At 57.6% G+C, this 19,436-nt stretch overlaps 1 protein-coding gene across 1 annotated transcript in view; it reads left to right on the top strand.

The window, feature by feature from the left end:
* Positions 1 to 170: 170 nt before the first annotated feature.
* GTF3C2 (general transcription factor IIIC subunit 2) overlaps positions 171 to 19,436 on the top strand; it is a 34,260-nt gene continuing 14,994 nt past the window's right edge. The window contains exons 1-8 of the mRNA XM_067550533.1: positions 171 to 931; positions 4,164 to 4,545; positions 11,061 to 11,364; positions 16,753 to 16,847; positions 17,368 to 17,445; positions 17,707 to 17,805; positions 18,269 to 18,496; positions 19,107 to 19,218. Of these exons, the coding sequence (XP_067406634.1) occupies positions 643 to 931; positions 4,164 to 4,545; positions 11,061 to 11,364; positions 16,753 to 16,847; positions 17,368 to 17,445; positions 17,707 to 17,805; positions 18,269 to 18,496; positions 19,107 to 19,218 (1,587 nt within the window). The 5' untranslated portion in view covers positions 171 to 642. The remainder of the gene's footprint in view (positions 932 to 4,163; positions 4,546 to 11,060; positions 11,365 to 16,752; positions 16,848 to 17,367; positions 17,446 to 17,706; positions 17,806 to 18,268; positions 18,497 to 19,106; positions 19,219 to 19,436) is intronic.

Below are 19,436 nucleotides of genomic sequence, written 5' to 3'. Positions count from 1 at the left end.
GGCTGGCACAGGGGATCCAGCGCCCCTGTGGCTCCCCCCTGCGTGGGCAGATTGCCACAGCCCCTCCCCCACGGGAACTACCCCCGCCCCCACGAGCTGTGGCACAGGGGATCCAGCCCCTCCCCCCTGCATGGGCAGATTGCCACAGCCCCTCCCTCTATCTGCCCCCAGGGGACCAAGCCCCGCCCCCAGGGGCTGTGGCACAGGGGATCCAGCCCCTCCCCCACCCCTGGGGCCTGCCTGACGCTGGGTCAGGGCCCCGCCCCCCGGCTCTGACGCCAGGTACCCGGGCCCCGGCCCGCTCCTCCGCGTGCCGCTCCGAGACAGACAACGGGGGGCGGGGCCGGGCGGGCCCATATGCAGATGCGTGGGGAGGGCGGAGCATTGTGGGAGCAGCGCAACAACTTCCGGTGCTGGCCCCCCGGACGTGACGTCAGGGAGCGCCGGACGTCGATTCTGCGCGCCCGCGGAGCTGCCATCTTGGAGGCTCCCTACGGTGGGTGCGAGGCGGCGCCAGGGAGCTGAGGTGAGGGCGGCGGCCGCGGGGCCGGCCCGGCCCGGCGTGACCCCCCCCCCGGCGTCTGGCCCCGCTGACCGGCCTTGCGAGCCATGCGGGCGGCGGCCTGAGGCCCGCGGACGCTGATGGCAGCCCGCGCCGCTGCCGCTGCCGTGGGGGCGGCCGAGCGAGGGCCGGGTCCCTGCGGGGCTCTCCGCCTGGAGCCGCGCTCGGGCCGCGCTCGTCTCTGCGCCGGGGAGGCCGCCGCGGGACCTGGTGCTGGCGCGCACGCGGGGACGGAGACGGAGAGCGGCCGGCGGGACGCGCCGCGGGAAGAGCCGGGCCGCCGCTGCCGCGAGGGAGGGCGCGTCTCACCGGAGAGCGCGCCGCCAACGCCGCCGCCGCCGAGCCCCCCGCAGCCGGCCCCCCGCGCCCGTACGTACCCGCGCCGCGCCCGCGCACCGGCCTGCTTAGCCGCGGGGCCGGCAGCCCGCCTCACACGGTGTCCGAGCCGCGGCGGGCGCACGGCGGAGCGGGGCCTGGGCAAGACACCCTGGGCCTCCTCCCGCTGCGGCCAGCCGGGGCTGGGCTGGGCCGGGCCGGGCCGAGCTCCCTGCGCCGGCTGCGCTCCGGTTCTGGGCCCTAGATGGCCCGGCCCGGCCCGCCCCGCCCCGCGGTGTGGGTTTGCTCAGCTGCAGTTACATACTCAATTGGCTGCATCTCAACTGTTCTTGAGAGCCAGACTGCGGTTACTTAGCGCCCCCCTCCCCCCAGGGCTCCCAGCAAGGGGCGGGTGCATTAACCCTTCTGTGCTGCCTGAGCCCGCAGTGGTGTTTGCCTTATGCTTACTTCACCCCCCAGAGGTTAGGGGGACGTCTCTCCTGCAGCCGGGCGGCTGGCTGGCTCTCCTTTCCTCTCACACCCCCATGTTCTCTCTGGCTCAGTCCTCACCTCTCTGCCTGTGCTGCCTCTTGGGGCAGCCTGGCTTCTGTCAGCACAGCTGGGTGCTTGTCTCCTCACTTCCCTCTGAGCAAAAGCTGCCTTCTCTGATCCATTTTGCTCTTGTTCCTCTGGTCTTGGATTCTTGCCTGGAGTCAGGATCAGGCATGTAGGATTTAGTCAGTCTCTGGCAGTGAGACCTGTCCTTCAGCATCACAGCACTAGGGGATGGGAGGCCTCGTGTTTGGCGTTGGGAGGGTACCTGCTTTGTTCCTGCCTCCCAGGAGTGCTTTGAATGAGGGAGGCTTGTGCCCTTCTCACCCTTAGCTACAAGTGAAAGGTCATAGAAATGGAGGAGGCCTCTTGATCTCATGGCTGTGGTGTGGTATTCATCCTGACCCCGGGATCGTGTCTTTCTGCTCTATGACTTCCTGGTTGGTTGGGATCCCATTCAATGATTTTCTTACTGTGAAACTTACCGACTGTACTGAGAGTGGCCAACAGGCTGCACAGCTGAGAGCAATCCCTGTTCTAGTTGTTGTAGGCACGGCACTGGGCCCAGTCTCCCCACAAGCGTGTGCAGCACCCTGTGTGTTGGGGCCCTAGTCTTGACACTGGTCTCTGGGCTCTACCCCAATACACTACAATAGATGGTTCTAAACAAATGAAATGAAAGTGTGATTTTTAGTAAACTGCTGCACTGCCGCAGCTGGGATTTAAAACCCCAGCATCCTGATTGGCAGCTGTGTGCTGCAGCTGGCCGGCCAGGCTGCCCAGAGCTGGGATTAGAACCCAGGTGTCCTGGTTCCTAGTGCTGTGCTCCAGGCACTGGACTGTGTTGCCTCTTCTCATTGGTGAACAGTGTGTGTTGCAGTCCATTTTGTGTGGTTGTGTCGTGAAAGATTCTGTTGCACTGTATGTAGGGAAGAGAAATTGAACCTGTTCTCTCACTCCTGAGTGATTCTTTCCAGGATGGCTCCCACAGTGTCTGAGCCATAGTGGCCAGGGTGTTAGGAGCCAGAACCTGGGACCCTGGGAGGCGTGGTACGAAGCCCGCTCTCAGGTGGCTTGTGGAGGGAGCCGGGAGTCTGCAATGGCAGATTCTCAATGCTGCAGGGGCCAAGGCTCGGCACCTGCTTGAGATTCCCTCAGGGAAATGCTAATGAAATATGAGCCAGCAGGACCCTGAACAACAGTCCTCTGGTGCTGCTGCTGTGTCTCATCCAAGTGGTTTAGAGCACTTTGTAAACACCTGCTCCGCACTGGCATGGCCCCCCGTTTGATCTATAGGAAACTGAGGCACTGGGGGGGAGGGACAGTGATCCAGTGGCAGTGGTGGGAATAATTCCCAGATTTCCTGTGTCCAAGTCCTGTGCTTTGATCCCAAGCACCCCTTTCCTCCCCCTCAGTCCCCTGTGCACTTTGTCATGTACTGGATCCTCTCTCACTACTTCTTCTAACCTGTGTGCAATTAAACAGCTGCCAGGCTCCCCCACAAATGGCTGCGTTTCAGTGGGGGTTTCTGTTGTGGCCATTTAGAATTTTCTGTTGCAAGCCCCCAGTTTTCGGTTGCACATAGCATAACTCTCTGAAATGTCCCCCTCGGGGGCTGAGAAGGCACGGGCATTGGCTCAGGACCTTTGTGGGAATTTGAAACAAAACCCATTCAAAATGGGAGGCCCATGTGAGAATCTGCCTGCTGCTGAAATTTGGAGGGTCTGGGGAGCTCAGGAGATTGCCCAGTTGTTTGGGAGCTTTCTAAGTGCTGGCAAGCTGCACTGAGCCACAAACTCAGCTCAGGGAGTCTCCTGAATTAGGCCATGTTGGGGGAAAATCAGAGACCCTCTTGGTCTTTCATTCCCCCTTAGCTGAGAGCTTCTCCCTTAATAATCCATTGTGCTGCACAATCTAAATGAGGCCTCTCTCCACTCCCTTGGGAGGAGTATTGGGTGAGCCATAGCCATGTCACAGGGCTTGCTTATGTGCTTGTGGAAAGCTTGTGGTTAAAGCCAGGAACAGAGCCCAGCTCTCTGGGACCCAGACCACAGCGCCTCATGGGTGGGCTTGGCTCTGCCTGCCCATGGGGCTGCTCCCGCTTCCCCACTTGTTGAGTACCTTGTGATTGGCAGCTGCAGAGCATTGGCACTGGAGAGTGAGGGCATGGAGCGAGGGCAGCAGCTGGGCCAGGAGTTGCTGTGGCTGTGGATGGTGTGACAGCTTCTAATCTTGGTTCTTATGCTCTCACGGAGTTCTTCAGTCCTGCTGACCTCACCCATCACTCACCTTGTGTGCTCTGCTGGTGCCCTCCAGCCAAGCTGTTCAGAGCAGGGACTTTCTTCTCTTTCAAATAATCCAGGGCTCCTTCATCCTGTGAGGCCCTGTCAAACAGGAAATGATCAAAGCCAGTTTGTTATATAAGCCCCTCAAAGAGCAGAGATGCCAGGCACTGAATGGGCCTTTGAGAGAGCCTTTCTCCCCACAGGGGTCCCTGTGGCTGAGGAATGAGGGGTGTTGGGCAGTGTGTGTGAGCGTCTCCTGCTTGCTGCTGGAATTTGGGCTTAACCAGAGAGCCTCAGTTCCCCAACTTTGCTCCAAAGCAAAAGGCCTTTGTGTCTGCAGAGCTGATGACTGATGGCCCATCACCACCTGCTGGTAGTCAGCAAGGCAGCTGTGGCTTGGTGAGCAGAGCTGCATGTCACTGATAACTTGCCCCCTTCTCTTTGGACAGGTGAGCTTCCAGCACTGGTGGATTTGGAGGTCTTGGCCCACCCCCAAGGGGGATCGGCAGCTGCCATGCCCAGGAAGAAGCCTCTTCGGATTCGAAAAGCCAAAAGGAAACCCCCTGCCCGCAAATGTCCAGCCAGTGCGGAAGCCGAGGTGCAGGGGGAGGCCCCTGGGACCTCAGAGAATGGGCCCACCCCACCTGTGAAAGTGCCAAAGAAACGAGGCCGTAAATCCAAAGCAGAGCTGCTCCTGCTGAAGCTGTCGCAGGATCTGGACTGCCAAGCGCCGGAGCCCATCTGCGTGCAGAAGATGCGGGGGGACAATGAAGCACCTGACAGCATGGAGGCCACACCCAGTGGGCGCCCCAAGAGGCGGGCTGCTAAAGTGTAAGAGTGGGTGTGTGGGGGAGAGGGGCTGGTGTAAGAGCACATGTTTTGGGGATTGGGGTCACTAGCATAGAAGTGTGCTGGGTGAAAGGGTGCTAGTGCCAGTGTGAGTGTGCTCTTGAGGGCAGAGCAGGGGTCATTTCTCTGGCCTGTGTTTCTGCAGCACCTAGCCTCCTTGTTACTACGAATAACGAATAGGAGGGTAAGCTGTGCAGCTGGGCATGGTGCTCTGGGACAGCCGTCCTGCTCCTGGCAGGTCATCCCTGCCACTGTAGGTGCTGTAACTCCACCTCTGCATTGGGCTTCACGTGGGACTCTTGTCCTGGCTGGGTCCCCACAAGGCCCTGTCCAGGGAGCCGTCGTCCCTTGCCGCAGTCAGGTGCCTGGTCGGCCTGCATGCTGTTCTCAGCCACTGGGACTAGGGAAGAGGATTCAATCCGCCAGCATGCGGCTCGCTAGGCTGACGTGGCCAGCGCTGGGGTCTGCCCAGGAGTGCCTTTCGGGAATTTTGAGCTGGGGTGTGGGACGCAGATTCCCTGTAGTCTGCAGTGCCTGGGCCAGGTTGGAATGTGTCTGTCTGGAAGAGAGAGGCTTGGTTCGAGCCCAGCATGCAGGGATCTAGTGGGGAACATGCTTGGAGAGCTGTGTGTAGGTTTCTCTCTCCGGTGTGAGACTTGAAGGTGCTTCAGCCCATGGGTGGCTTGTGCAGGGCAGAGAGGGATAGCTGCTCTCTTGCCATCTGGCTTCTTGCCTTTGCTCCCTAGGGGGCTTTCCCACAGCTCCATGGTGCCCCTAGCCTGCTCGGCTGCTCCTTGGTGACCTTGTGGGGTTCTGGTTGTGTCCTAGCTCCACCTTGCCCTAGAACTCCCATCTCTGCTCTCTTGGGAAAGTGCCTGGGGAAGTCCATAAAAACGGTCATCAGACTGCCACAGAGGTGGTTCTGGCTGCTCAGTGAAGTGCTCTGAGCCGGGGAAGGCTCTGACTCTTGTATATCTGCAGCAGCAAGGAACCAGCTTTGACTGTGCTCTGCGGGGCTGGTTTTCAATGCAGTAGACTGTCTGGCAGGATTTGCAGGGCAGCATCTTGTCATCCTGTGTGCTGGGCTGTGGTCAGCAGACAGACCGGGGAATCCATTCACCGGTGAGCTGCAGTTGCTCACTGCCTTCGCCCCCCCCCCCCACATGCACACTCCCTGCGGAGCACGGAGTCACACTGGATATGGGGTGGCATTGGATAAGTGTGGATCTGAATTCACTGCCCTGTCCCCAGAGTGGCACCTGGGAGGGCAGTGCTGCTGGCTGAGCAGGACATGGCCATGGGCTGGGAGAGCTCAAGGGGCCAGACACTTGCTGCTTCAGCAACTGACTTGTGAAAATTCACTGACAAAATGGTTGTTAGCCCAGAGACAAGGTTGCCCAGTGATATCTGGTGCCCTTCCGGATCATCGAGTTTGGCAAAACTCAAACCCAGGAAATAGAGTTATGGTGCATGCCCACGCAACCTTAACTCTGCCCACTGGAGCTGGCAGTAGCCACGGGGAGATCTGTGTGTACACTGCCGCTGCGTTCGCTGCGTTAAGTGTAGCTGTATTGAATGGGGGACATTCGGTGGCGCAAATTGGCAGAACTGAGTGTAATGTGAGGCAATCTGGGAGGGGGGGGCTGTGGCCCTTTGGGGTGTTTGTGAGCCCCTCTCCCTGACCCATGCGCATGTGAACAAAGGAAAGAGGTGCTTGTCTGCCGTAGGAGAGCCAGCATCCCTCATGTCAGTATTGCATTGTGTAGGCTGTGTCAGTAGCAGGACACGGGGGTCTTCTTCCAATGTGGATTGTCAGCAGTTAGGTGGGAGGTGAGCGTGGGCTGTGGGTTTAATAAAGGGTGAGTGAAAACAGAGTGCTGGGTGGAATCGTATGCATCGGGGTGGGGATGCTGTGAAATGCAGCAGATGAGGTGATCTTCCTGTGGAGTAGGTTGTATTTGAATGAGCTCCGGTTCAGTACAATGCAAAGGGAGAGTGTGACTGGGTGCAATGAGTCTGTTGGGGCATCACTCAAACAGGGCAGAGTTACGGCTGTGTGGGTGTGTACCCTAACCCAGTATTTCCTGGCTTTCAGAAGCTCGAGTTCTGATGCCCTCAACGTTCTAGAAAGGCATGAGATACCACCAGGCAACTGCGTCTCTGCATTAACGATGCTTTAGTCAAGGGATTTCCTCGTTTTTTCAAACGTGGTTGGTAGTTCAGGTCACTTAGGCAGTTGCAGGTGTGTGGGCAGGTGATGATAGCTAGCGCCTACGTAGCACTTCTCATCAGTAACGCTCAGGTTTGGCCCAGGTCACCCAGCAGGCTGGTGGCAGAGCTGGCAGTAGAGCCCAGGGCTCCTGAGTCCAAGTCCACTCTTGTCTCCGCTAGCCAGCATGGTTGCTATGTGGTGCCAGAGGGTATGTCTACACTGCAGTGTAAGCCCAGGGCTAGTGGGAGCGGGCCCGTCCTAAGGAACCCTGTACTTAGGTGTATACATTGTATTTTAAGCCTACATTAAGACTTTTCTAACCCACGTTTGATCCCAGGGCTCTAGCGTCCACATTGTAGTGTGCAGACCCTAGTCCGAGTAACCGTATCCCAGGGCAGGTCTGCAGTAGAAGTGCTACATCAGCACTGATGCAACTGTGCCGCTGTAGCGCATCTGGTGAAGATGCTGTATGCTGACGAGAGAGCATTCTCCCGTCGGCATGATTACTCCACCTCCTGGGAAGTGCAGACATAGCAGCGGTGTGGACAGGACTTAGGTTGCTGTAACTTGCATCACTCGGGGCGGAGGGGGGGGGGGTGTCTTTCACACCCCTGAGTGAGGTAAGTTAGATTGACTTAAATGATAGTGTAGACCTGTCCCCAGAGTCCCTCCCTTCTTCACCCGCCATCCTCCCCGCCCTGAAATGTGGCCATTCTGGACTTGCACTGTGGGAGAACTTCACTGTCCGCCCTCCACATTACAGGAAGTTTGAAGCCACTCACTTTGCAAAAGGCTTGTTTGGTTTGCTCTCCATTGCAAACCCAGGAGGCTCTCTGAGGGTATATCTTCACGGATGACGGCAAATTTGCCACCATCAGACCAGTTTATCTGGATCGATTGAATGGAAGTGAAGACCCGCTCAATTGGTCCGGAAATCAATTTAATAAAACCACCTCCCCAAAAAAACACAGCACTGCCTGGACGGGTATGTGTTTCCCGGCAGCGTAGCGTAGTGGAGACAGCGTGCAGAAGGGAATTTAGGAAGTCAATGCAAGTGACACAAGCAACTCTACGGTAGCTTGTGTAACTCCCATTGACTGCTGCCAAATTTGCCTGTTGGTGTAGACTGGGCCTTATAGTATGCCTGCAGATCAGTATTCAAAAGAGAATGGGTTAATCTGAGTTGCTGCTTTTTGCAAAGTGGGGAGCTTCCATTTTCAGTAGAGTGGATTGTAGGTTGTTGGGACAGAAAGGACTACGGAAGTTATCCCACAATTCCATGGGACACTTCTGGCTGACTCCCAGGACCCAAGTCAAGTGGGGCTGAATCTACACTGCAAAGCAATAGGGCTTGAACCCTGGGTGCTGGCTTAACTCGAACTCAGACCCTCCAACCCTGCAGGGTCTGAGCCCTGGGTTCGTGCAATTGCAGTGCAGATGAAAAGGGGGGCTAGGCTTGAGCCTAGGCTCAATCTTGGGTTTACATTGCAGTGTAGATGTACCCTAAGTGGCCTACCCCCCTACACTTTGTTACAATGGACTGGGAATAATGGTCATGTTTTGACTGTTTGTGTTCGGTCCCCAGCAGGGCTGTGGGGAGAGATCTCAAACACAGATGGTCTGTGTACCAAGAATGTGACCGTTTTATTACGTGATGGTTACGGAGACTTTAATCCTGTGAAACAAGGCTGGTGCCTGTCGCCCCGTCCCTTGCACCATATAACAGAGCATCCCGGCCACCATTGCCAGCTCACCCTCCTCCCCTCCCCTCCCCATTCCATTAAGCCATTAGCACATTAGAAGCCAGTTGCTCATTTTATCCAAGTTTTGTTGTGTACAACAGCTTTGCTGTGTCCAGATTGGCAGCACAGGAGAACTCAAAGCATAGGAAGATCAAGCTCTGTGGGGTGTGAAATGGCCTATCCATGTGATGGCTCAGATGAATGAGAACGCCATGGAGATGAATGCAGCCTGAAACAACAGTTGAAAGAAGTGTGACCTGCTCCATTTATCTCAGTTCCCGTTCCTCCCCCCACTTCAGAAACCTGTGATGTGCAGCAAGTATGCCCATTCCTGACTCTCACCCCCATCTTAGTAGTGTGTTCTTGGTACATGCCTGTTCTCAGCTGCACACAGAGCAAGGGCCCCCATGTCCCATGAGTTGAAGCAAGGAGAGGGGCTCAGACACCCCTGGAGGAACAGGCCTCTTCCAGATCTTAGCCCAGATGAGGGAGGGGATCAGACTTCTATAGAAAGACAGAGCCCCCAAGTTCCTGGCTCGTCCTCTGCCATTTCCCCCCATTTCCAACTTCTCAGTGTCCTGAGCCTGCTAACTCACCTACCACCCATCACTGTGTATGTCCCTTTGCCTCCCAGCAAGCATTTGCGTGTCTAATTTAAAAACTAAAAGAACACTGCCAGACACTGATTTTAGCAACATGCCTTCAAACCTTTTCCAGATTTCTGCCCTACATGGGATCTGAACTGACTACCTGGTTGGGTCAGGATCAAAGGCTGCTGCTTAGCCCCCTGAGCTGCAGTGAAATTTTCCACACTACAAGTCCTCTTGGCTTCTCTGTCTGTGCATGTTCATTGTAATCTAGTTCCTGAGCAGTGGGCGCATGCCTAAAACGAGAGGTAAGCCCACTGCTGACTACCGTTCTGAATTAGGCTCCCACAAAAGGGTAGTGGATTGGAGTTAATTCTCAAGAGCTTGAGACCTCTGTGCCAGAATCGGAGCCCTGGTTTGGTTGTCAGATCCGGGCTATAAAAACCATGGTAGAATATGTCAACCTTTTTAAAAAAAAAAAAAAAAGGCTGTGCCCTCCTCTTCAGGGAGCTGCATCTCAGGAACCTCTTTGTCAGATGACCCCACATTTGGCTCACTAAGCCTACCCCACGCCCCTATGAAGAACACTAGTTATTCAGATTGCCCTAAAATGTAGAGTCCAGCTTTAAACAGCTGGTTGTAACCTTGAGTACAGCCAGCTTGCAGTCTGCTGTAATACCCCCTTGCTGGCCTTCCTAGAGTCCTTTTTGGGTGGGTTTTCTGCTCCCTGCTGGTGTTTCCATGAGGCAGAGACTGATGCATTGTCCAGGGAAAGAGCAATCCCTGCTCCAGCGTCCACACCAGCCGCCCATGGGGGGAGAATGCGCCTCAGTCCCAGGGATCTTGGGCACCTGGGCAAAGGGTGTAGGGCAGGAGCATCAGTGGTCAGTCAGGGCACAGAGAGGGTTTGTTGGCGACCAGCTACTGGGTCGTTATGACTCGGATTTAGAGATCCCCAGACTGTGGGGTGTGCGCCGCTAAGGCCTTACGCGGGACAGGGAGGGAGCACCACCTAGCCTCGCTCTGCCTCAAGTTCTGCTCTGGCCCTGTGCTGCGGCTCCTGGGGCCCCAGTCTGCTTACACCTCCGGGGTCCCCATCCACTGCAGCCCTGTTCCCAGCCTCGGCCCCGACCGTGGCCCCGCACCTAGTGCAGCCCCCTGCCCTCACCCAGCCCCAGCTGGGGGCAAGGGGTGGGGAGGCGTGGACAGGGGTGGGATGCCATGCCGTGGGGTAAAACGTTTGGGGACCAGTGCTCTACATGTTAGCGTCAAAGTGAGCTCAGAATATTCAGTGCCTCTGAGGAGGGGAGAGGATGCGTTGATGCTCTGTTGTGTTACACAGGCACTAGCATGTGGCCATGGAGTTGGAGTCTGTGGTCATGCTGGCCAGGCCCAAGCAGCAGAGTTACGGTTAAGCATGTATCTTCACCTCTGGCATTTCCTGACCCTCTGCTTTCCCAGGTAGCTGGCATGGTCTCCTAGTTTAACTGCACAGAATTCATGCCAGGAATCACCCGGTGGTCAGGTCAGGGTCCCCTTTCCCTCTGCCTCACTGGGATGAAGGATCCTGAGTCTGCCTTTCTCCGTTTCTGGCTGCTGTTGCTGTTCAGGGCAGTGGTGCTCATGGTGTCTCGTGGCCCTGGCTGACTCAGAGCAGCGTTGCTGGGCTCTGCTAGGAGCTCATGAGGTGGAAGCCAGGGGCTCTGAGGGAAGCTTGGCGTTCAGAAGCAGGGTGTCCTGTCTCCAGCAGGGGAGCCATGGCTCCTGCATGCAGGGCCTGGCTGGGGTGCTGTTAAGGTGTGGGTCTCTAGTCCTGGTGCAGCCTGGCCCCTCTGGGCACAAGTGGCAGACATGCTCCTACCTTGAGCATGTGCCAGCCCATTGTCTGTAGCCCAGGGAGACGCCCTAAGGGGGCAGGGGCAGATCTCTTACCAATGATCCCTTTGGTGCCCCCAGGGCCTTGCTTTACCTGCAGGAGCTGGCTGAGGAGCTGACGTCTGTGTACCAGCCCCTGGCTCCCAACGAGGGGACCCAGGAGCCAGATTCTGACAGCTCCAGGAAGAAGCGCCGGAGCAGGAGGAGGAAAGAGGAGGAGGCCGATGATGATGATGATGACCCCTCCCAGGATGTGGACTTCGTGCCCTCAGAGGAGGTGCTGCTGCAGGCAGAGGAGGAGGAGAGCGACCTCCTGCTCAGTGAGGTCTCTGAGTCAGAGCCAGAGGCTGTCCGGGGGCACAGCCTGAGGATGCCGTCAGCAGGGGTAACAGCAGCCTCTTTGATTTGGCCCCTTGTCACACCCAGCCCTGGGTTTAACGTCTGCATGAGGCAGAGCGGGGGGGCTGGCTCTTGAGCTTTGAGGTGTCCCCCCCCAGTGTGTGTTGGGCAGAGTGGGAAGGGGGTCCAGCTACTGAACTGGGAGCCCTACTGGAGACACCCCTCACCCATGTGTGTAGAGCATAGCTGTGGGGGAGGGAAGCAGTCCCTACAGGGTGCAGGGGGTGGGTCCCCTGCGACGTGGCATGGAGGGAGAGCTACCAGCTTAAAGTGACTAACTCCCTGTTTGAACAAAGGTTCCTCCGGGTCCTCGAGGCCAGTCCACTGAGATCACCAGCAGCCTTGTCACAGCATCCCTTTCATGAGCTTGTCAAGCTCCATGGTAAAGCCAGTGAGGTGGTTTGCTCCCACAACTACTGTTGGGAGGCTGTTCCAGGCCCTCCCTCCCTCCCTCCCTCTGATGGTCAGAAACCTTCCCCTCTCCAGCCTCTGTGTGTTCATGGCCCTGTTGGTTCTTGTGCCAACACTGGCCTTTAGCTGCCCTATACGGGGTGTTACCTCCGATGTATTCCTTGAGAGCAGTCAGCTCCCCTCGCAGCCTGCATTTTGCTAGGCTAATCAAAGCTCTGTCAGTCTACGCTCGTAAGACAGGCCTGGCACTCCCCGATCAGCATGGCAGCTCTTCTCTGTGCCTGGCCACGTCAGAATTCATGTGTCTTGCACGCGGGTGACCAGAACTATGCATGGTATTCCAGATGGGGTCTTACAAGGGCATTAATACTCCCTATCCCTGCGAGCAGTACCTCACCTGATACATCCTAGCATCATATTTACCTTTGTCCCAGTGGCATCACATCGGAGGCTCATGGTCATCTTGTGATCGACCCAGACACCTACGTCTTTGCTGAGGCCCCTCTTTATAGTTTATCCCCTTGCACTTCGTACTATTGAATTTCATTCCAATTCTGTCACTCCAGTTGTCAAGGTCATCTGGTTTTTCCTGTATAATAATCTGATCCTCCACTATATTGACAAAGCACCCAACTTTGTCTCATTAGCAAACATCTAGTTCTTGTGTGTGGTCATTAATGAAAATATTAAAAAGATTAGTTCCGAGACTGATCCTTGGGGACTTCCGCTAGTAACCTCCCTCTAGCCTCTCTGTTCTCCATGAAAAGGATAAAGGGTTATAAAATGTCGCAGATGTTTCTGTGGAGTAGGCCAAGTGTGTGACAGTAGGGTAGGTGCAGGTAGTTCCTATTCAGCATGGTGCAAAGAGAGTGTGTGTGTGTGTGTGTGTGTGCTACAAGCCTTTTGGGGCAGTACTCAGAGGGCAGGTTGTGTGGCCGTGTCCTATAAATTTCTATTTCCTGGCTTTCACAAGTTTGAGTTTTGCTGAACTAAGCGTTCTAGAAGGGCAAGATATACTATGGGGCAACTGTAACTCTGCATTCCTGAAGTTTTTCATCAGTAAATTTCCTAGGTGTTTTTTTACCTGGAGGAGAAGCGATGAGGTCATTTAGGTAGTTGTAGTTATGTAGATGGCCAGGTAATGAAGATAACCTAGGTCTTTCATGGTGCTTTTCATCATTAGATTTCAAGGAGGGAAAAATCATTATCCTGTTGTAGAGATGGGGAAATCGAGGCACAGAGATTTGGTCAAAATCACCCAGCAGGCCAGTGGCAGAGCTGGGAATAGAACTCAGACTTTGAGTCACAGTCCCACTGTTCTCACCACTGGCCCACATGGTTGCTGTGTGATTCCTAAGTGCTCCTCCTCTCTCCCTGTCCCCAGTGTACTTTGTACTGGGCATAATGGTCGTGCTTTGAAATGTTTGCAGTGTGCAGTTCCCAGCAGGGCTGGGAAGAGAAAGCTCAGCCATGGACTATGTCCCAAGAATGTGACAGTTTTATTACATGGTGGTTACAGGAACTAAATATGTGAGAGAAGATTGGTGTGTCTCTCCTCCCCCAACAAGTAACAACCCCCTCCCCTGGCCACCATTGCCAGCTCACCCTCCTCTCCTTCCCGTCCCATTAAGCCATTAGCACATGAGAAGTCAGTTGTGCACAGAAAAGCATTTATCAGTCAGCAACAGCATTGCTAAGGTTTTGTCTACACTAGCACTTATGTTGGTTGGGTGTATTTTTCCCACCCCTGATCGACAACATTTTACCGACAAAAGTGCCAGTGTAGAAGCACGTCGGTGGGAGACGCTCTTCTGCCAACTTAGCCACCACTGCTCATTGGGGGTGGTTTAATTATGTCACAGCTGCAGACTGGGGACCGACGAGCTAGGCAGCAGTTCTGCAGAAAAGGACCTGGGGGTTCCAGTGGATAAGAAGCTGGATATGAGTCAGCAGTGTGCCCTGGTTGTCAAGAAGGCTAATGGCATATTGGGCTGCATTAGGAGGAGCATTGCCAGCAGATCGCGGGAAGTGATTATTCCCCTCTATTCGGCATTGGTGAGGCCGCATTTAGAGTAGTGTGTCCAGTTTTGGGCCCCCCACTACAGGAAGGTTGTGGACAAGTTGGAGAGAGTCCAGCGGAGGGCAACAAAAATGATGAGGGGCTGAAGCACAAGACTTATGAGGAGAGGCTGAGGGAACTGGGCTTGTTTAGTCTGAGGGGGGATTTGATAGCAGCCATTAACTACCTGCAGGGGGTTCCAGGGAGGATGGAGCTAGGCTGTTCTCGGTGGTGGCAGATGACAGAACTAGGAGCAATGGTCTCAAGTTGCAGGGCAGGAGATCTAGGTTGGACATTAGGAAAAAGATTTTCCCTAGGAGAGCGGTGAAGCACTAGAATGGGTTACCTAGGGAGGTGGTGGAATCTCCATCCTTAGAGGTTTTTAAGCTGAGGCTTGACAAAGCCCTGGCTGGGATGATATAGCTGAGGTTAGTCCTGCTTTGAGCAGGGGTTGGACTAGATACCTGCTGAGGTTCCTGCCAACCCTCATCTGCTAGGGTTCTGTGTCGGCGGGAGAGCTCTCTGCCGTTGGCATAGAAGGGCTACACGGGACACCTCGCAGGTGCTGTAAGGTCTGTAGTGCAGAAATAGCCTGAGCCTAGATCTCCAGTGCTGGAGACTCCTGAAAGCACAGGTGGCTGAGAGCTGTGACGTGGCCAGTTCATTCCTGTGTGATGGGTCTCAGCTGCTTGGAGACAAATACAGCCTAAAGCCATAGCTCTGAGAGCCATGTCTGAGCTGCATCCCCAGGAATCAACTGTCACCCCAGCCGCAGTCTACCCCCCCTCTTTTAGATCTACCTGCATCCACACACCAGCTGTTTTGGAGCCAGCTGCCCTCCATCAGCAGTTGAGCCCCTGCTTCTCCAAACAGCTGATGAGCCCCCCTTGCTGAACAGCTGATGAGCTGTTGAGCCCTGCTGGCTGCTGAACAACTGAAGAGCTATTCGCTGCACTTCTGACTGGCAGCTGCCCCAGAAGTCCCAGGGGTCTGACCGTCAGCCTCGAGAACTGGTCCGCAGCGACCAGCAGATTGCAGGGCTCTACAAGTATGCCTGTTCTCAACTCTCACCCAGCCCAGCAATGTGTTCTTGGTCCACGTGCCTGCCCTGCCTTTGGGAGCTCCCCAGCCAGGGGCCCAGGGCTTCCCTGTAGGCTGGCGCAAGTGGAGCTAGGAAAGGGCCCTCACATCCTGGCTTGCATGGGGGGCAGGGAGTGGGGCTATACCCTCCCCTCGTCAGCCAAGGCCACCAGATCCCAGGGGGAGGCAGAGACACCCTCTGAGTGACTGTTCCCCTGCTCAGACTGGGGGGGGAAGCCCCCCGTCACAGCTCATACATGGGAGGTTAGGGAGGGGAACTCAGACAAACCACAGGGTTATACCCTGCCCGAGCCTGGTTCATGTGGGGGGGGGACCCTGTAGAAGGGCACAGGCCCCCCCCGATCCTGATGCACACACGGGACAGGAGAATGTGGGGCTGACGGGTGTCCTGACCCTGTTCTTCCCCAGCTCCTCACCCACTTTCCCAGTGTCCCAGGCCATCCCTCCCCCAATCTTCACTCGAGCCCTCTCTCCATTTCCCCCAAACCTCTTTCCCTTCCCAGCATGCAGCTGCATGACTCAATTGTTTCAAGAGTACTTCGCTTACATTTATAAGAACGGCCAGACTGGGTCAGCCCAGTGTCCTGTCTTCTGACAGCAGCCAGTGGCAGGTGCTTCACAGGGCACTACCTCGTGATCCAGCCCCCGTCACCCAGTCCCTTATTTCTTTTCTGAAAATAAAAGCGTATTGTTGGCCTCTTCTAGCATTCTGCCCTCAGGGGGACTCAAACTGACGCTGGGTGGGTGGGTCAGGATCAAAGACTGCTACTTAACCCCTGGAGCTGCAGCTGCTGAGAGAGTGGGCAGGCTACAAATCCTCTTGGTTCCTCCGTCCAGGAGCGCTCAGTGTGATCTGTTCAGAGCTAAGCGGGATGGTGACTGCACCTCCGTCACAAGAGCAGTGGGGGCCATGCACTCCCTGGGGGTAATTCTTGAGCAGTTGAGCCCCTAGGCCGAGCGCTGGTTGGCTCCCCAGCAGGTTGGTAGAATGTGGCAAGCTTAAGAAAAGTCTCTCTCCCACTCCCCCCAAGCCATTTTTTGACCTTCGGGGCTGTCTCAGGAGCCCTTTGTCATATGAAGCCCTGTGTGGCTCAGTAACCCTGCCGGCCCCTGGAGCACACCAACTTTCTGGGCAGTCTGAGTAACTGCAAATTCTCTAACACTTCGAGTCGAGTCTCGAACAGAAAGCTGGTCTGAACCTCGACTCCGGTTCCTGTGCTGGCATGTTTTTCAACCCTTTACTCCCGCCTGCGGCTCTGCTCGGAACCAGCCCCGATTTACCGAGGGCAGGAATGCAGCTGTACTCGCCCAGATCGCTTTCCCCTTTTATAACTCTAGGCCTGACGCTGGTGGCTCGAGTCAGACAGTACCAGCCTGGGGTCGCTAGATCAATTCAGACCCTTGCTACCAGACTTGCTGCTTGGGACGGTGCCAGTTCTTTCAGTCTCTGGGTTGGAGGTTCTTGGACTGCCGTTAGCTAGGGTGTGAGCATGCTGTGCCTGCTGGGTCCCGCAGCTGGCCGGAAGGGCTTGGCTTCTCTGACCTGCAGCAGCCGCCCTGTGCGCCGGGGCGCGTGGGCTGAGCAGGGGCTCAGTGCAGACACCGCCCGGGGGTGGCTGTGGTTTGGGGTGGGTGCTGCGTCACTATGCCGTTCAGAGGTTCTGGCCCTTGGGCTGGCTGGAGGCTGTGTTGGGGGGGGCTGCGTCTGGGGATGGGTCGGGTTGGGCTGTCTCGAGCACTCGCCTAGTTTGGGGCGTCTCTGGCGTGGCGCCAGGCTCTAACCCTGCTTTCTCCTGTGCTCAGAGGTCCAAGCCACAGTGCCGAGGGCTTGCTCCCAATGGCTTCCACAACTCCATCATGGCGCCCGTGTGGAAGTGTCCTAGCACCACCCACAGCCTGTGAGTATGGCCTCTTGGCGCAGGCCTCAGGCACCTGCCAGCAGAGGCCGGGTGCTGTCCCTGGGGCTGTGGCAGGCTGGGTGGGCCGGGGCACCCTCGGGTGGGTGCTGGAGGAGCTGCGGGCAGTCCCAGTGGCCCTTTGCGTGATCCTGTCTTGCAGGACCTGCCTGCTTCCCCCACAGCCTGCCCAGGCTGGGTTGCTGGCTGGCATGGCTGAGGCCTTAGTCAGGTGTGCCGTGTAGGCTGGTGAGCCGGGGGCAACATCCTCTCAGGGCTGCCCTGTGGGTAAAGGCCTGCAAGACCCTTTGTGGCACAGGTGACTCGGGGAGGGGGAGAAGAGCCCTTCTTGGGAGAATCCTGGGGGCGGCTGAGTTTCAGGGGGGAGAGACTGGGGCCTGGCTGGGCTCAGATCCCCACGGTGTTCCTGCCCCAGTCTGCAGCTTCTGCCTCTAGCCCAGGCATGTAGCTGCCTGGAGAGCAGCCGGGTGTGGGGCTCTGACGCATGCCCTGTGCTCTGCAGGCGGGACCAGCACTACTCCCACTGGGAATTCCCCGACTGGCTGCCTTGCACACGCAAATGGACGTTTCTCTCCGAGAGGTAAGTGAGGTGTCCCCTGCGTAGGCCAGGCCAGTCTGGTACGTGGGAGCCCCGGCCTGGGTGCTGGCCATGGAGCCGTGTGTAAGGGGTGAATGCGCAATAGAGGGGCTGTTCCCTACAGTGATCGGCAGGTGTCTGATAATGCCGGCGTGCTGGGCTGGGCCGGTTCCCCGGAGGGGGTGGGGGGCCGGGCGTGTTTCCCGAGTAAAGTGCCTGAGAGAGGGGGAGTGGCCGCTCAACGGTCTCCTTCTGCCCCTTCAGCGAATATGCCCAGTACCTGCCTGGGGAGGTGAAGTCTCCGCTCTTCTCCATCCAGCGGGAGGGCATTGAAGAAGACGGCGTCTTGTACCGAATCAACAGGTATGGTCCAGCCCCAGGGTCACCTGTAGGAGCCACCCAGAGCTGGCCTGGCAGCTGGAGGGCTGTGCCTGCTCCAGAATGGCTTGCTGGGCCTTGGCAACCCCATCCCCCACCCCCAGAGCAGGGTCTAGCCCCTGAGATCCAGCAGAGACACGCTCCGGCGTTAATGGGAATTGAGGCCCCCCCCAGCGTACTCTGCGCCTCCCTGCTGGACCTGAGACTCTCCACTCTGCCCCAGTGATTGGAGCAGGAGCACCAGGCTGTGGGGCTCAGGCCCAGGCAGCACTCTCGCTCTGGAGCATGGCTCCATCACTGCGTAGGATGTCAGGGCAGCCTGCAGACCCTACGGGGCACGCATCAGCCTTAGTCGGCACATCCTCCCCACAGCTGCCCAGCCCTTAGCTGGCAGCACCCCTTGCCCTGCCGCTCCCTTGGTGCCCATGGCTCCCATTCCCACCGGCAGGTTCAACTCCCTGCAGCCCCATGAGGAGCGTCTGGACGTGTCCTTCTTTGTGGGTGGCCCTGTGTGGGCAATGGAGTGGTGCCCGTCTCCGGAGGGCTCTGCCGCCGACCAGTACGTGGCACTCTACTGTAACCAGGGCATGGACGAGAAGCACAGCCTGGCTGAGCTCCACACGGGCCCTGCGCTGCTGCAGCTCTGGGGTCTGGGCATGCTGCAGCCGGAGACCGGGTGAGTCACGTGTGGCGAGCGCACGGTCCTTGGGGTGGGGCGTGGGGGCTGTGGAGGGCGAGCACAGAGCCCTGGAGCAGGGGTTGGGAGGTGAGTGTGGAGCCGGGGGGGCGAGCTCAGAGCCCTGGGGGTGGGGCAGGCGCAGGGCTGTGGAGGGTGAGCGCACAGCCTGGGGGTGTAGGGCAAGTGCAGAGCCCTGGGCAGGGGGTGAGCATGGGGCCCACATGCCCCGGGTGAGAAGTGGGCCTCGCACACACCTGGGGCACGTGGCCATGCCCTGCGCAGGCCATGGCTCACTCCAGGTCCCTGGAGCTGTCGCCCAGTCCTGGGCAGAAACCGCGGCCCAGCCTGGCCCAGGCGCCTTGGAGCTGCTCTGGGGAGGGGAGGGCACAGCCTACCTTGTTGGCCCTGGCTGGAGACTTGGCCTGGGCCCAGGCTGTGCGGGGTCTGGGTGGCAGAGCCGGCAGCTGTTGAGCTCTGCCCGCTCCACACGCACACGGGGCCGTGCTGGAGCCATGCCCTGCTGCCCTGTGCATATGTGCTGCTGTGTGGGTGGGGGGGCTCTGGACACCCCCCAGCCAGGCCCATCCTAACTCGCTTGTGCCTGCAGCTCTGCCACCAAAGCCAGGCTGGCCTACGCCATCGCCACGGACCATGGCTGCATCTGGGACATGAAGTTCTGCCCCAGCGGAGCCTGGGAGCTGCCCACCACCGGCAGGAAGGTAGGATCACAGCAGTGCAGGCATGAGGCCCCAAACACATGGATCCCACCCGCCTTCGAGCTGGGCCGCTGATCTGCAGCCTGTGGGGGCCCTGCAGCTCCCAGCACGGAGCGATGCCCAAGGATGGCCCCCGCCCCCGGGCACAGACTGCTGCAGCCAGGGGCCATGGCTCTGGGGGGGTGGGATGCCTTGGGTGGGTCCCCTCAGGAGCCTGGCCT

This window comes from Emydura macquarii, unplaced genomic scaffold, assembly GCF_026122565.2.
Source record: "Emydura macquarii macquarii isolate MOO-44397 ecotype Brisbane River unplaced genomic scaffold, CSIRO-AGI_Emac_v2 contig_1300, whole genome shotgun sequence".
Classification (NCBI taxonomy): Eukaryota; Metazoa; Chordata; order Testudines; family Chelidae; genus Emydura; species Emydura macquarii.
This window is presented reverse-complemented; position numbering and strand designations above follow the sequence as displayed.